The sequence below is a fragment of the Epinephelus moara genome, chromosome 11 (genome assembly GCF_006386435.1).
Source record: "Epinephelus moara isolate mb chromosome 11, YSFRI_EMoa_1.0, whole genome shotgun sequence".
NCBI lineage: Eukaryota > Metazoa > Chordata > Actinopteri > Perciformes > Serranidae > Epinephelus > Epinephelus moara.
In genome coordinates this window covers 14,846,602-14,862,980 of record NC_065516.1, presented here as the reverse complement: position 1 = coordinate 14,862,980, position 16,379 = coordinate 14,846,602, and the positions used below count along the sequence as shown (strand labels likewise).

At 41.6% G+C, this 16,379-nt stretch overlaps 2 protein-coding genes across 9 annotated transcripts in view; both read right to left on the bottom strand.

The window, feature by feature from the left end:
- Positions 1-7,209, bottom strand: part of topbp1 (DNA topoisomerase II binding protein 1) — a 16,648-nt gene extending 9,439 nt beyond the window's left edge. Inside the window, exons 1-16 of one of the 2 annotated variants that reach the window (XM_050057188.1) lie at positions 6,834-7,209; positions 6,526-6,625; positions 6,296-6,430; positions 6,023-6,166; positions 5,740-5,921; positions 5,342-5,535; positions 4,983-5,159; positions 4,645-4,811; positions 4,353-4,516; positions 3,798-4,042; positions 3,352-3,686; positions 2,724-2,896; positions 1,422-1,633; positions 1,010-1,326; positions 693-878; positions 374-489 (exon numbers count right to left, since the gene is read on the bottom strand). In XM_050057188.1, coding sequence (XP_049913145.1) covers positions 374-489; positions 693-878; positions 1,010-1,326; positions 1,422-1,633; positions 2,724-2,896; positions 3,352-3,686; positions 3,798-4,042; positions 4,353-4,516; positions 4,645-4,811; positions 4,983-5,159; positions 5,342-5,535; positions 5,740-5,921; positions 6,023-6,166; positions 6,296-6,430; positions 6,526-6,612 — 2,834 coding nt within the window. In that variant the 5' untranslated portion in view covers positions 6,613-6,625; positions 6,834-7,209. The remainder of the gene's footprint in view (positions 1-373; positions 490-692; positions 879-1,009; positions 1,327-1,421; positions 1,634-2,723; positions 2,897-3,351; positions 3,687-3,797; positions 4,043-4,352; positions 4,517-4,644; positions 4,812-4,982; positions 5,160-5,341; positions 5,536-5,739; positions 5,922-6,022; positions 6,167-6,295; positions 6,431-6,525; positions 6,626-6,833) is intronic. The other variant, XM_050057189.1, reaches the window with a different exon arrangement.
- A 1,468-nt stretch (positions 7,210-8,677) lies between these two features.
- LOC126397422 (dnaJ homolog subfamily C member 13) overlaps positions 8,678-16,379 on the bottom strand; it is a 44,687-nt gene continuing 36,985 nt past the window's right edge. For 6 of the 7 annotated variants that reach the window (XM_050056184.1, XM_050056180.1, XM_050056181.1 and 3 more), the window contains 16 exons: positions 15,478-15,873; positions 15,267-15,380; positions 15,032-15,148; positions 14,569-14,746; positions 14,361-14,452; positions 14,181-14,280; positions 13,972-14,046; positions 13,775-13,887; positions 13,507-13,676; positions 13,371-13,413; positions 13,107-13,280; positions 12,815-12,994; positions 11,645-11,785; positions 11,400-11,543; positions 11,196-11,295; positions 8,678-9,811 (listed from right to left, as the gene is read on the bottom strand). In XM_050056184.1, coding sequence (XP_049912141.1) covers positions 9,714-9,811; positions 11,196-11,295; positions 11,400-11,543; positions 11,645-11,785; positions 12,815-12,994; positions 13,107-13,280; positions 13,371-13,413; positions 13,507-13,676; positions 13,775-13,887; positions 13,972-14,046; positions 14,181-14,280; positions 14,361-14,452; positions 14,569-14,746; positions 15,032-15,148; positions 15,267-15,380; positions 15,478-15,873 — 2,235 coding nt within the window. In that variant the 3' untranslated portion in view covers positions 8,678-9,713. Of the gene's footprint in view, positions 9,812-10,116; positions 10,222-11,195; positions 11,296-11,399; positions 11,544-11,644; positions 11,786-12,814; positions 12,995-13,106; positions 13,281-13,370; positions 13,414-13,506; positions 13,677-13,774; positions 13,888-13,971; positions 14,047-14,180; positions 14,281-14,360; positions 14,453-14,568; positions 14,747-15,031; positions 15,149-15,266; positions 15,381-15,477; positions 15,874-16,379 lie in introns of all 7 variants that reach the window. The other variant, XM_050056183.1, reaches the window with a different exon arrangement.

Below are 16,379 nucleotides of genomic sequence, written 5' to 3'. Positions count from 1 at the left end.
CTGTGTTTTGAGTAATTTTCAGAGGGAGGTAAATCTATACTACTATACAAGCTGTACACTGACTACTTTAAGTTATATCAAAGTGTCATTTCTATAGTGTTGTCCCATGACAAGATATAATGAAATATTTGCAAAAATGGGAGGGGTGTACTCACTTATGTGAGATACTGTATATTTCTTTGTACACTCCCTGGTGTCTCGGAGTAACCTGTAATGAACAACGGGTTGAGCACAAATGCCTCTGTACATGCTTGTAGCTATTGCGCCACCTACGGAGGCCTGTACCATGGTGTTTTGCACGTTAGGATTTTTTAAAAACTTCAACAAATATGAACCCATGCTTTACTGATGTTTGCAAAAATGTGTCAAATACCTGAAGTCAGCTCCAAGTGAGGCAGCAATGGCGTTGAGTTCACTTTGCATTTTGCTCAGCTTCTTCCCTACGCAGATCACGACACCAGTCAGAGGGCCGGCTTCTTTTTCTGGGACCTTACAAACAAATTTGATAATATTTTTATTCATATGTCAAGTGATACACACATAACAGGCGTTTCCTGGTTTCTGTAATCATAAGACATCCTTTAGTAAGGGCTCCTGTACATTGTATTTGACAAATTAAGTGATTCTGAGATTAAACCACCAATGTCATGTTTGCAAACAGGCATACTGTATTTTTATGTATTTCAGTTTACCTCCTTCTCAGTCGTCTTGGTAAACTGGGGGCTAGCAGAGATGGCTTGCATATCTGAGGTGGAATTTCGGGAGCTGTTGGCGAGAGCTACCCTCAGATTCCTGTTGATGACATCAGTCAGTGGAGTATCTACCCTCTCTCCTGGTTTGGATCTTCCCCCTGGAGTCTCCAGATCTCCAAGTGCATCCTTACCAAAGAAACATGCATTTACAGGATTATCTCTCAAATATTCACGCACAATAATTACTACAATTAGTGCCTGCGACATTAAGCAAAAATCATGGCACTAGCTTCTGTTTGTGCTCAGTGGGTCCTTACCTTGACATTGAAGGAAGGCCTGAACAGCTGGTCTCTGCTGAGGAAACGGGAGGGAGTGTCCAGCTGCAGAGGCGCTTCCTGCTGAAGGGGGTTCCTTTTGCCACCCCCCTGGTTTTGTTTGGGGGTGCTGATGTCCTCTTTTGGTTTCTTCTCGTCCAACACAGAGCGGAACACTTTGCTCTGGAAGCGGCCTAGATCCAGCGGGGTAACAGCCTTGCCACTCTGGAGACCCAGGAGAGGGATCTCTGGGGACGAACGTGCTGGTGGAGGCATGGCTTGCCTCTGGGAGCCACTGACAAAACTCTCATCATCCCTCTCTGTAGAAGAAGAAAATAAAATCACTATTGTCATCTGTCATGCAAAAAATGCTTTTACATCCACATATAGGCCTTAATCAAGACACTTTTCTAACCTGGTGAGGGTGGCAGGTCAACTAGAAAACGCCCCTCCTCCACCCGCTGGCCAGTCCGAGCAGACTCTAGTATCCAGTGCATAGTGACTGCTGGAAGCCCCCATTTCTTGGCTGCCTGGTACTTTGTGCCCTCGGGGCTCTGCAGCACCAGATGAGTGCTGGCCAGCATCCCTTTCTTCTGGTTGGCCAGGCGCACAAAGTAATCCTGGACACTGTAGGAGGGAGAGAAGATGAGAAGATTTAAGACAGGTAGGTCACAACAGGCAGGTAGGACACATGAGGGTAAAAGCTTGCAGGAGAGAGAGAGAGAGCACAAATGAACTGTGTTACAACAATATGAACAGACCAGGTCCTCAACATTTATTTAGCTGTGGTATAACCCCACAGCCCAGGAGCTCCTACAGCTTGAAAAATGTACAATGAAACTGTTCTTTTGACCCCATCGTTCTGAGCACAAAAACAACTGCTATTACAAAACAAGTACAAAACCTAAACCTAAAACCTTAAACCACTAATATTGCTATTATTTTAACAGTGTAGGGAATGTTATACTTTAGGATTCATCATGTTATTATGAAGCACGCAAAAAACCCCTGAATACAATTGTAAAAAAAAAATATATATATATAAAAAAACTAAAAACATAACATGACAAAAAAGGACAAATTAAACCAGGCTGTTGATGTGTTATATGACTGTCGACTGTAATGACTACAATATATTATGAATCCACATTTAATGTATCCAGGGTCATATTTCCTCACCACATGCTATGGAGCTTTTACTGACGAAGGTTTGTCTCCCTCCACATCACTTTTCCATTTGTGTCATTATGTCCAAGAGAAAGTTAGCTCACTAACAGTGGAAAAACACGTTTGTTTCCACCTAATGATATGTGTGACATGATATTCAAACTAACTGGTCATTGGAATTATGTATATTAATTTGACATTTTTATTAATATGAAGTCCTGGGCACATGGATAGAAAGATTGCCAGCTTTGTAAATTACTACCATTTTTTAATTTAATCTAACCATTTAGCAGGATCCCTGCAGCCCACTAGATGGCGCTCTGATGCCCACCAGTGGGCTTTACTGATCACGCCCCTCTGGTTGAAAATAGCTGATGTAAAGCACTTTGAAATTGCCTAAGTCTATAAACAATGCTATATGAATAAATGCCTTTGCCTATGACTCTGTAGAAGATGTAAACACCAAACCCTCCTGCAGCTGTTCATGTAGCTTAACCATGTAGCTCAACAGTAAAACACTGTATGTGGTCAGACTGAAATGTAACCATACTTGGCTCCGAGGTGCTTGGCCAGGTCCACCAAAGACTCCCTCTCTGCTCCGGTGAACTGACTGACAGACAGAACACAGTCTTTGAGAGGAAAACGTCCGTCCATCACAGGAACAGGGGTGAACAAAGGGTTGGAGGACAGCTGCAGAACACACTCCTTCTCCACACACATGGCCTGAAAATTAACAAGAGCAAAACATGTCTTGTCTTGTCTTGTCTTACAGAGCACTTTCGTAGGATACAAAACTGACAGAGAACAAATATGTATTTCACAGTTTTAAAATTTTCATTATCAACTGATCTGACAAATATTTTTTGATTAATCGATTGTTTATTCTGTAAATTCTTTGCTTGATAACTGACCTAAACAATTAATGGATTATCAAAATGTGTTGATTTTCTGTCAATACATCAATGACTAACTGTTTTCAGCTCAAAAATTAGGTGTTGCCTCAAAAATGAGACAAACAACACAAAGAACCCCTTTATTAAAGACAGTTACTAAAAAATAAATATTTACCTCTGTGTTCTACCATTTGAATGAATTGACACATCAGATGGCACTGAAATCACCAATTATGCTCTCCTCCCTTCACAGATAAATCTAAAGCAGTATGACTATGATCTTACCAGCCAGGTATCTGTGACCACCTCGTCCACTGTTGCCTCCACTGAACAGCCCAATAGTGGTACCACCGCGTAGTCTGCCACAACACGTGTGCGACCCATCAGCACCCTGCCTCCGTTTTCCATCACCAGTAGAGAAAGCTGGGCCTCGGCCTCAGCGCCAAAGCCCACAAGGAGGAAACGTTTCTTGAAAAACAGGCCTGCAGCGGTGGCTTCCTGCAGGGTCGAGTCCGCCTCTGGTCCTCTGGTGTGGTTTGGTGCCCAGGATTCAGGCTGAGGCTCTACAGATATACTGACGGACCTCCTGCTGCTGCCCTCTGCTGGTGGGGGCATATCCACTGGGGGATAAAAAGAATGTTGGATTAGCTGCAATGTACAAAACTACATCTGGTAAAATCTCTTAAAAATGTGTCAAATCAAATTAAGCAACTTAAACGACAGATACCTACCTACTGTAGGGTCGTCATCCATGTACTGTGAGAGCAGATCTTCCTCTGCTCTTGTTTGTCTGGGAGTACTGGGACTGGCTGCAGGCGGACCAGCTGAGACCCGGGAGGTGGGAGTGTGATGGGCAGGCACAGTTACAGCAGCCGCAGCCAGGGGCAGACAGTCCGGGTGGAGGTAATCTGCTTCTGGGAGTAGACTGCCTTTGTTGAAACTGTCCAGCAGCCACTGTACTGTCACTACGTGGGGTCTGAAAAGTAACATCCAGACATTACATCATCTCAGTGATTTAACATACTGCAAACCTGCTGAACTGCAACAGTGCTCTTTAAGCAATGTTTTGTATATTTCACTTTGTGACTACATATGATATTGCAAAACAAATTTCAGATTAAAGATAAGGTAAGTATATGTACTGAACTTTGATAAGACCTAATGTTTACAGACCTTATGATTCAGAACTTTTTAGTTTTGTGGGTTGAAACGGTCAAAACAGACAAGATCTAAAAAGTGAAGAGGCCATAAATACGATGTAAAATAATCATTTTTGGTGATCAGACCTATGTGTTGCTTTGGAGAGAAAATTCTTGAGCTCCTGGTCCAGCTCTCCCATGACCACATGTGTGAGTTCCTCACTGGGCTGGTTGAAGCGCAGACCTCCTGCAGCATTCACAAGACGCTTCAGCTTCTCCAGTTTCTTCCCTGGCAGGCCGCACAGATACAGCTGCACAACATTTAACAAGCGTCACATAAAGCCTCAACTTTGTCTTTCACATCATTAATATCTTACAACAACAAAACTGAGGAGAAGAAAACTCCATTCTGTATGAAAGGGAATATTCTCTTGTTTACCTTACAGCCATCCAGTATATCATCAGCTGGGCAGACGGTGAGATCTAGAGTGTCTATGGGGTCTGGAGCCTCCAGGCGGCTGATGCTGCCGTTGGTGAGGGCTGTGTCATTTATTGTCATGCTGGCATTGACAGATATGTGACTTAAACCCAACAGAGATGGACCCTCTGGAGTGAAAAAAACAGGATTCTTCATTTTAATAAATCACAGAGAATCACTCTGAAACTCATTAAGATTCTAAATGTTGTGTTTAAACCCTATCACATCATGAGGATGACAATGTAAACATATTAAATACAGTAAACAACAAACAAGCACACTATCAGTTTGCAGCTCACCGTCCTTCTTGTTGGTGCCAGTGGGGGTTGAGGTGTGAGGTCGAGTTGTCTTTGATGCATTACGCTCCACAGCGTACCTGCTCTCGTCTTGACAAAAGCCCTTCTCTATGCTGTCAAACAGCCAGTGCAAAGACACGCAATACACATTCCACTTCTTTGCACACTCGTACTTCTGACCTGCAAACAAATACAATTACTTTCAGTGATTTGTTAATGCTAGTAGCAATAATGGTAGCACACCCAACACCAGAGCTAGAGCTAGATACTAGAGCTAGATACAAAATGTTGTTCCACTAACTGAATCTGGTCTTTAATTGTACAAAATGGAACTCATTCTGCTAAAGATGGTGGTGAATTACCTGTCGGCTCACTAACGATGAGGTGTGTACACTCATTCATCTTGAGTTGACCGCTGTAGGTGGCTCCGTGCTGTTCACAGAGCCACTGCACCTCTTTGCGCTCTGTGCTGGAGAGGCCTGTCACACAAACAGTGCAGCCACGCAGCACAGGGCACAGATAGTCCTCAATGGGCAGATCTGTATACCTGAAAAGACTGAGGGAGGCAGAAAGAGGTATTCACTATTGTCACAATGTTATATAACAATTGTATCACTTGATGGTAACATAGTTCTGAACCTATGTTCGAATACAGTACATGAAAGAGTTTATTTGGCCAAGAAAACATCACAAAAATGAATATGTATCTTTCGACCGTAGATGTTCGACGAGAAATGTGATTTTTAATAAGATTACACACCTGTCCTGAGATTTCTCCCAGCAGGCTTTGATCCATGTGGGCAGCAGGATGGGTTTACCAAGGCTGGCAGCTACCAGATATTTCTTGCTGCCCACCTCTCCCGCTATCAGGTGTGTGACAGATACATTTAAGTCAAGATAGACCCGTCCACCCATGAGCTGCACCAGATCCATCACCTCTGTCTGTAGAGAGAGACATTTAGAGAGACATGAACAGATGGAACACTTTAGAAGACACTGCTGAGGCACAACAATTTGCGAAGCATCAGACGCAGTGAACTAACCCGTGTTGCTTTATCCAGACTGGTGCAGGAAATAGTGATGTCAGCCATGGCCATGTTATAGACGGGTTTCTCTGCTCTGGGAACACAATGCTGCTGCTGCAGACAGTACAACACCACCAGTGGACTCACCACCCGGCAGCCGAGCTACATGACAAATAACAAACAGCGCGAGAGATTAGAGTCAGTCTCTATATTTATTTTATATATTTTATATCTCAATTCTTGAGACAAGAACACAATCCAAGTTACGATGTATGAAATACTGAGTCAGACCCCTTTGCAGTGCAGAAAGGCTGGGCTGGTGAAGCTGCTGAAGACAAACAGAGACTTGTCCTTCTGGTCCATCTGTAAAACTGCATCTTCTTCGATGGTTTTCAAGTACTTGTCAGACTGGAGCTCTGAAATGGCCTGTGTAAACAGAGACAAACACCACCATCATCCACTGCAAAACAACAGCTCTGGCAAAACGTATTCGTACATTAAAGGCTGACAATGAAGTTTACCTCATAAGCTTTGGCAGCATATTCTGTCCTTTGTCCATTACTTTCCACAAACTTGACAATGAAGCCTTCCTTGTCTCCTTTGGACATGGTCAACCTGTAACTGGACAAGGACCAATTAAATGATACAACGTTTGTTAGAATGGCATTAGCTGGCCTTAGCAGTAGCCTGAGTCGACAGCACTTCCAGAGAATATGTCATGACTAAACATCTTTTAAATACACATCTGGCCATATATTTGTACGTTATATTTATGTACATCAAATTGGCCTACTGAGGTAAGCTACTAGCATAACTGATGGCCACTTACCTCTTGATGGGCTGTCAGAAAAATAGAGGCAGTGTCAATACTCTGACAGTATTTGACATGAACGCTAACTAGTCATGGAGGACTAGCTTAACGTCAATGTCTTTTTTCCTCGAGAAACTGCTTCAAATAAAACAGTTTATAACCAGAGCCTGCTGCGCTAACTTACTTGACCCTGTTAGCTAACATTCAAACAAGCATATAACGTTAAAAATAAAATTCAAAAACACGAGTATTCCTATTATCGTAAACGAATAATTACTAGTTCCCGCAGCACTGAAGAATACACGTATATTTTGTGACAATTTAGTGTTAATAGTTAGGAGAAATTAAAATATCAGCTTTGTTGTTATTCGCGCCAACGGTGTAGCTTCTGGTGTAACCTGCTAATTCGACCGTGTGGAGTCGGACAGTGTTGAAAAGTTCCGCATCTTCAAAACACTCAACATATGATCGATAAGGTCTTGTATGAATGCACTAAAACTAAAGTAAAACAATTAAAAATGAATTTAAAAATAAAAGTGCAATTAATACAAGCCAAAAATATTAAATAAGTTTAGTTAAGGCCTATTGTTATTTATTCATAACTAGGGCTACTTTGCATCAATTCCTATATTTCTGACCCCAGGTTCGGCGTATCAAATGACACAAAACTAAAAAATGAAATAAAATAACATAAAACAAGATAAAATGAAATAGAATAAAATAAAATAGAATAAAAATGTAATTATGTGTTGAAAAACATGTTGATATAATCAACACAATAATGTTAATAATAATAATAATAATAATAATAATAATAACATTTGGAGAGTTTCGTAGATTGTCAGGACCATCCTGTTTTTTTTACACAAGTGTATTGTTAGCCTTTCTTCCTTTGAATTCTATATATTTGCATAATTACACAGGCATGTGTAAGATAAGTTTTAGGACAATTTGTCTAAACATTAGTTTATTCTCTAAAAGAAAACCTGTAATAAAATATACAAACTCCTGCATGGAATCTATAATTTAGGTTCATTTCAATTCAAGTAAAAAGCCAGTGAAAATGTAATTTTTGTCTTAAAATTCTGGTGGAGAAATATTTAATTTATGGATTTATTTGATTATTATTATCAATTATTTTCTTGGCTTTAATGTGGTGAAAATTTGAATATATACTAAGTCTATTAAGTACTAGAATTGGCCTTTCCTATATGGTTCACAACTGGTCCAGCCACAGGAACCCAGATTTCTCCTTAGTTATTAGTTCATGGTCTAGAGTTTCATACATTTAGCGTAATACTGGTGTTTGGGCCATAATGTCAAGCTAGTGTGCTGCCTCTGTGTCAAGTAGCTGTCCATTAGTCACTCACTCTACAACAGGAAACTAATAAAACCTCTGAGCTGAGAATTCACTGTACTTCAAAATAAAGTGCGTTTTATACAAACTTGACACATTCACGAGTCCCTTGCTGTCCACTCAGAATGGAACCGCAACCCACTGTCAGACGAGGACCCATCAGTTGGGAACCACTGATGTATTCAATGTCAACAAAGTGTTTTAGTGTTAAAATCTACAAATAATTACCATTGACATGACCTGTCAGTGGAACTTTGGACAGTATCAAGTTGAAAGTCATGTCTTTCACTGGCAAGTAAAAATAAGATTATGTTGATGTCATCACTTGGAGTCTCATGAAAAATTGTGATTATTTCACTCTGAGAAAATACATCTATTGATATTTCTCTTTGGTAAAAACAAAATTCTTATCAAACATGGGAAAAAGTAAACTGCTCATTCCACTGAAATCTGTAACTTCAACAAACACAAATGTAAATACAAAAGAACAACACTGTGGGTTCCCTTTTATTCTTAAAATTTTATGTACAAGTGCGACTGATTTATTTTTTTTAATGTACATTCAATATAGAAAGTTTATATACGTAATATTACATTGAACATTTCACAAATTGCACTAGTCTTTCACATAGATTCATAATCATTCGTCATGTCTTAGCAGAAGCTCAGTTCCGGTGGTTATTATTCACTCATAAATATTCTAGTGCTTTTTGCATTCTGGGGGAAGGAGAATTACTTTAAAAAAATGTGAGGCAGAAAGGGTCGCCTTCAAAGAGAGTGCAGAATGAATTATGATTTAAGATCAGAGGAATAAGAGGCTGGACATTTGGAGAGCAGATCTGTGAGTGGATCGAACTAGACCTGACCAAACCAGACAAGAGGTCAGCATCACTCCGAGGGTTCAGGGGACATTTTCTTGTGGAGAAGCAGGGCAGAGAAATCAAATGCATATATTTTCTGAGTTCCAATTTTAACATGTTTTCTTCCATATGAGCATCCTTTATACAGACTAGTAAATGACACGTTTATGTAAGAGGTGGATAGGTCCTGTGCACAAATGTGTCACAAACAAGGCCAAGTGTCTCCCGTTCAAGATTTAGGGTAGCCAATCAGGATATGACGAAGAGGAATAAGATAACAGAGAAGAGACAGTTCATCCATAATTAACGCCTCAGTCTTCCAATGTCTTTCTCATGAAAAACAAAATCTAGAGTAAAAAATATATTCATACAAAAAGTAAACTCTTCTGTGTGTCATTGGAAGATACAAGAAAAGTAGCACAGAAACAAAACAAACATGGTCATCCATTAAAACAATTTCAAAGTGTTTATGAAGACTTGAGTGCCGTTTGTAAGGGGAGAGGAGAGTGATACTGGAGGAGGTGTTGCGGAGATTTTGGTGACGGTCAATGACGGCCCGCTCTCCTCCGTCTTTCTCTCTCTCTCCATCCCCCTTGTGTGGGAGCTGAACAGTCCTTCTCTGAGCTGCGGCCGTGAAGCTGCAGGGCAGTCTGGGTGCCTGAGCGTGACTGTGTGTGTCCATCAGCCTTGGTCTCCAATGTCGTTGTCCACGGGGGGTGGGACGTTGGGCATTACCGTGGTGCCAGTTCCTGCTGTAAGGTAACCTGCTACTCCTGGACCTACAGGTGACAGGAAGTAAGAATCAGTACAGGTGTGACTGGGTGGGACAGATGGAGCACTAGTGGTGAGCTACAATGATGTACTAAACTAAAAGGAATCAACTACTCTATGTCTGAGGAGTGATCAATACAATCACTACATTACATCTTTGAGGACATTTTCCTTTATTCCTGAAAGCTGGTGGTGAATGGAGATGGTATGATATTATTTTGAAGATGGAGAAATGGGAATGGAAAATTAAATGTGGGTCAAAGATGGAGGTAGAGAGGCAAGGAATGGCAGTAGGAGCAAGCTCAAGGTCTACCTGCATCAGAGCAAGAGAGAGGCGGGCTGTGAAGGCCCAGCTTAGGAGTCTAGAGCCCACCTCGCAGTGGGCTACTGGCGGCCAGGAGAGAAGGAGTGGATACCCCTGAGGAGGAGATGTGGAGGACAAAGAGGAAGGGAAAGGCAGAGCCAGGAAGTTATAGGACGTGGAGACAGAACGGGTCTTTGGGTTTAAGCACAAGTGAGGAGTCAGCCACAAGGTGGTTTTTAGGATAAAGCAAAGCATTAAAGGAACACTTCACCCCCCAAATGACCATTTGTATTTCAGTTACTCATCCGTGTTATGTTGCATTCGTAAAGAAAACTTTGGTTTTCTCACATGCCTCTGGTGAACAAAAAAAATCCAAAAACGGTCAAAGCCAGAATACATTGACAAAACCAGTAATTTTACCTCACTAAACACAGAAGCTGCCGCACCTTGACTGGTTGTTTTGTTACTGTGTGACTTTGGTGAATCCAAAATAACCCTTAAAAACACCAAAGTCATATAGTAACACAAACAAACCACCAATCGTGGCAGTGGCAGCCCAGCAACTCCTGATTTCAACAAGGTAAAAGTACTGTTTTTGTCAATGGAGTTTGGCTGTGGAGAGCATAAGTTTCACGTTTGATTACTTACTTTTTTAGCAAAAATACAAGTGTTTAGAAAGTCCTCAGCATACAACTGGATAAATGATCATGGATTATGTTGCACAACTTGTGTGAGAGTTGTAATTAGATGTTTTGATGCTGTTAAACACGAACCCCCATGACTTCATTCATTAAGCATTTCCTGTTTTTTGATTCTTTGTTCACTAGAGGCATGAGAGAAAAACATGTTTTCTTTCTCACGTAATGTAACGCAACACTGGGGGAGTAAGTGACATACAAATAGTCCTTTGTAGGGGGAAGTACTTGTTCAGAATCAACAACAGCTCAGAGAAAGGTACTTGACACTTACCTTTTAAAGACTAACATAAAAAACATCTCAACAGCCTGGCTTGTTAAAAGAAAATGTCAAGAGTTGTGATGCTGGGTGTTCAGTAGCAGGTTAAGTTAGAGAGAAGTAAAATACTTTACCAGTCAGGTAGCCTGCGGTCTGAGACTCTGAGATGAAAAGATCATGTTTCTGGTCCTTGAAGGCACTCCACACTGAGGACTTCGCTAGAATCTCATTCACCTGCAAAGCAGTGATTGGCAAACAGTTTTGAATAAGATTAACAACCAGTATGATGATTCACTGGTCTTAACTGATAATCTGCTGATCATGTATTCTTATCATACCTGCTCTCCGTACTGCAGACTGCGAGTCATGGACTTGAGAGCCTTTACTATCTGGGCCTTGGTAGCTGAAGGGTTTTCTAATGTCTCCAGGCCGATTCCTTCCAGTAACTTCAGGAGGTATGGGACCAGGTCCACTCTTAGAGCCTATTCAGTTCATTAATAAAATAAATTATTAGTAATTTTACATGGGCATCAAACATGATTAACAGAACAAAATCAAATAAACAGTGATGGTGACGGTTTACCTGGGCCACTAGTTCTGTTTGTTCCTTCTGGAACATGCGGTTGAGCGCTTCACAAGCTAGTCCGGCCATGTCTGCACGAGATTTCATCCCAGTCATGAGGGGGCCGATAGTCTCCAGGGAAGCCATGGAGCGTACACACAGCTACACAACACAACAAGAGTGTCATAGTGCAGAAATGAGACAAACTAGCCAAGAAATTGTTTGTTGGCAAATCTTAACAGAGTACTGTGAATATTCCGGATACACAAATTCTGGGAGTGTAGATCTTAAAGCAGTACTCAGGGATTTAGTATTGCACTTCCAAAATGTAGGGGGAATGAGACAAAAATAAGGCCAAAATCGATCTAGCAGAGGCTGAAATATATCTCGACTTGTAGTCCCTAGTATGGCTCCAAATACACTGGGTCCTACAATTCCAATAATTCATCTAGGCATCCTTCCTCAGACCCTCCCTGTCTGGTAAATGCCAACATGTTTCAAACTTCACACCCCCAGTTTGTGAGTCTTACTGTCACAGATGTGTAGACTACAAGAACCATCTAAGATAGGCTGGCTCACAGGATGTAGACTGTGGGAATTAGCTGCCCCTTCAACTTCCTGCATGTTAAAGTTTTCAAAATCCCTGTCCCTACATGGAAATAGTCTTGTGTAGTCAGACACATCTCCACGATTTGTTTTAGTGTGCGTGAAACAACACCCTCTAAGCTCGCAACGTACATGCTAAAACATCATTTAATGTTTTATGTGGCCTTTTTTCTTGCAGGGTTTTAGCACTTTAGCCAAGGCTCACCTCGCCACATGCAAATGTTCCACCAAAACAAGTTCCCCCCTGACACTATTCTACAAAAGGTGCTGTTGCTGTATCCAGGGCTTAGCATCACCAAAGGTGATTGTAATTGGTTTAAGAAGTGAAAAACAACCCAGAGCATTTTATTTCTCTTAATGCAGTATTCAGAAAGATGTTTTTTTTTCCAGCACCGACACAGCAAGAGATAGGTCTGACTTTGCAGTCTGAGATAACCCCAAGGACATCATAACACTGGACTCCATGTTTAAAATTGTTGGAGTGCCTTTTTAGTAAATATAAATTGTTTAACGAGGTGTAATGAGTCCTGAAACCAAAAAAGAAAGTCAGAGTCAGCTATATAATATATATGATTGGCTCCTCACCTCATTGTCTGATAGCACGTGGATGAGGCGGATGGAGCTCTTGGGCACGGCGTTGTTCTTATGGTTAAGTGCTGCCAGAACACGAGGCAGATGACCCAGAGGAGGGACCTGGTCGGCCAGCTGGCCCTGTGTGCTGAACAGACACACTGCTGCCGTGGTAACCGTCTCTAAGGCTTCACCCTGCAGGAGACCAGAAATATCAGGAAGATGTGAAAAAACTACTTTACAATAATAGAATAGGTTAAACTGCAAATACTGTGTGTTTGTGCTTGTCATAAAGGCAGCTGCTCACATTGGGGTTGTTTTTCTCCAGCAGCTCAGTCAGAGTCTCCAGGAGGGACACCAGGAACTCTCGAGGCTTGCGTAGCACCCAGCCTGGCTGAGCAATAAAGATACGCAGGAAGACTCCGCCAACTTCCAGCTCGCCCTGTCCTGCTCCGTAAGCCACTGTGAAGTCCTCCGGCAACTGAGCACACAAACCGAGAATGTGTTGTCACATTAAATCATACACAACATATCACTGCTTTATTTTGGGGTAATATATTATTGCACTTACTTTCCAGTTCACATCAGGATTATCCTTCTGCTGTTTAAAGTGCCTGGAAACATTTAAGAAAGTAAAGAATATAATATTAAACACCAATATTTCAAACTCTCTTGACTACTTGTATCAAATTGGGCTCATGTCATACTCAAGCATCATCTCCCGGACAGTGGTGGACACTTTCTCCCTTGAGCTGTCATTCCAGATGAGCTCAGGGTTCTCGTGTGTTCCCTCAAATATGTGCACTGCTGCCTCGGCGTTGTCTCGCATAGCATCCATGAACACACCAGGAAGGAAACGGATCAGCGTTAGCCGCACCTGTTGGAGATGAGGATATATTATGATGCACAATAATGCAAGATGGGCAGGGATTATTTATCTGTTTAAATTTTCTATTCATATCCATCCAGACTGACCTTTGGCCCAACCAGCTTGTCTGAGGTCATCTTGGAGAAGAGCTCTGCGGTCTGTGTGCGGACCTGGGGATGTGTGCAGTTACAGAAGAGGTCGAGCAAGTAGATCAGAGCACCTGGAGAACAAACAGATTAACATGAGCATCTGTGCCCTCAGGATTCACATAAATATGGAGGAGAAAATGCAAAATTACACTGACCTTTGGCCATAGCCTCTTTGACTATCTTTGTGTTAGAAGTCAGCGCATGCAAGGTTTCCAGCACCATTTGTCTGCCTAAATAATGCAGAAAAACATGTTTTAGTCAAAAGATAACACTATAATAATAATAATAATAATAATATGCAAGAAAAGGCACCAAAGAAAACAAAGCCAGTAAAATATTTTCTGTTTCTAGAGTGTCTTCTTACTGGAGGGGAGCGAGTGCAGCAGCAACAGAAGGTTGGACAACACCAGCGACTCAGCAATGTTGCTAACGCATTCTTGGTTTGAAGTCACTGTATTCACAACCTACAGAGGAAACGGATATGAGTAAAATGCACAAACAATGGGAACTACAGTAATTAGATATCAGGACCAAGAACCTCTACCTCCAAAACCAGCTGCTGTACTCTGCCAGCTCCATGAACCCGCAACAAAGAGAAGAGCAGTTTGAAGTGGCCGATGCACTCTGACTCTGAACCTGAAATCATACGAAAACAACTGCTTAGAAAGGAAGCTAAAATATTAAGACATCTAAATAAAACCCAGGTTAGGCTCCTCAGGCAAAGCAGAGCTGGAAGAAGTGTCCGATCTTACCGGGGTTGTTCTTGATGACATTGCGGAGAGCCTCCAAAGCCATCTCAGCGAAGCGCAGCCTCTCAGCATGCTGCTGGGACTCTACTTTGTTACTCTGACTCATGGCCAGCAGAGTGTGGAGGTACTGGGCCTGGGAGCCTACGTAGTCTAGAAGACTGGCAGCAAATGCTTTTGGATACTAAAAACAGAGTTGATTAAAAAAAAACATGATATCATTACTAAAGGTTTAAAGTCCATTGTAAACTGCAAATATGCCAATTACACTATTATATGTAGAAAAAATACTGTAATGAAAGTGGGTTTTAGTTAATAGCCTTTTTTACACATTATGCTACCATCAATATTCACTACTATAATGAATTGGCTGTTTAAGAACAGCATTTCAAGATGCCATGATCTAATACAGATACAATGGAGAAGTAGACTAGATGTAGTTGTAATACTATCTTGTTATTTTACTCACCTCAAGAGGGAAAGTAGGTTGCTCATTGTAGACCCGCACAAAGATCTCTCCAACTATCAGCTCTTTGCTGTGATCACTAAACACAAACTCTGCACCAAAGCTTTTATCATTTTCTCCCTACAGAGAGACATCGGAGAGAATGCATGAATAACTCAATGTTTTTCCTTACAACATAGCTTATCAATATTATTTATATACTGATATACATTTCTGATATTATATATGTTGTTCATACCCTCTTGATGTTTCCCTCCTGCTGAACCTCCAGGAACTCCAGCAGCTCAGCTCGTGTCCCATTGTTCCAGATCAAGTACGGGTTCTCTGAGTTGCTATTCAGCAGTTTCAAGACCTGAATGTACAACAGAGCATGTAGAACTCAGCTTGGTGTTGGTGTTTATGTATGTACAAACTCGACCCAACCCTCCCCATCCACCTGCACAACATACCTCAGCAGGAGACCCTGTTCCCAGCTTCCTCGAGATGTACGGTGTCAGCATGGCAGCTAAGCTCTTGCGGATGGTGGGGTTCTCTGGAGGTGTGGCCTCGATGCCGTTGGTCTCTGAAACAGGATTGTTTACATCCGGTGTGTGTGGCGCCTGGCTGTAGCCTCCCAGACGGCTGAGAGCCACCAGGCTGAGCTTAGCCAGGCTGTTTGCAACCTCCTGTTGGTTTGTTTCCTGGCTAGTCTGCACGCCGCTCTCCTCTAGGGTGTAGTCATAGTTGAAGAGGTGGACCAGCAGGTGCCAGAGAACACCAGCGTGGTACAGATGGGTCTGTAGGAAGAAATCCACTGCGAAAGAGCTCACGCACTGGACTGCCAGAGCAGCAGTTTTTGGGAGACCCTGGGAAGAGGTGAGGGAGGGAACATGAATCAAGGTTAGGAGAAACACATCTTTGTAAATACTTTAAGAAGCTGTCTGGTTGCAGAGATGGTAAAAGCTCACATCATAGGTGCTACATGTAGCAGTTTTAGCAGATGAGGAGACCACGAACAAGCAAGATAACTGCCAAGAGTAATGGTGGTAGCCTGAATGGAGTTTTTACATTTCAATCTACATTTGATTTGGGCAAAATGAAATATATAACTTAATGTAAAAAAAAAGCATTTATTTGGTATAAACTTTATTTGAAATCTTTTTAATGCAGTTGCTTAAAATTAAAGATGTTGGCCGAAGAGAATGTCTCGTGAAGAAGATACACTTACAGCATCTTTAATCTTTTAAGTAGAAAAAAAAAGGAAATATTAAATAGATAAAACATGGATTTCTTTTTACAACTGCAGGCTCTAAAATGCTATGACCATTATTTCTATATTGTTCAAGATCTCACAGATAATCCAATAATGACA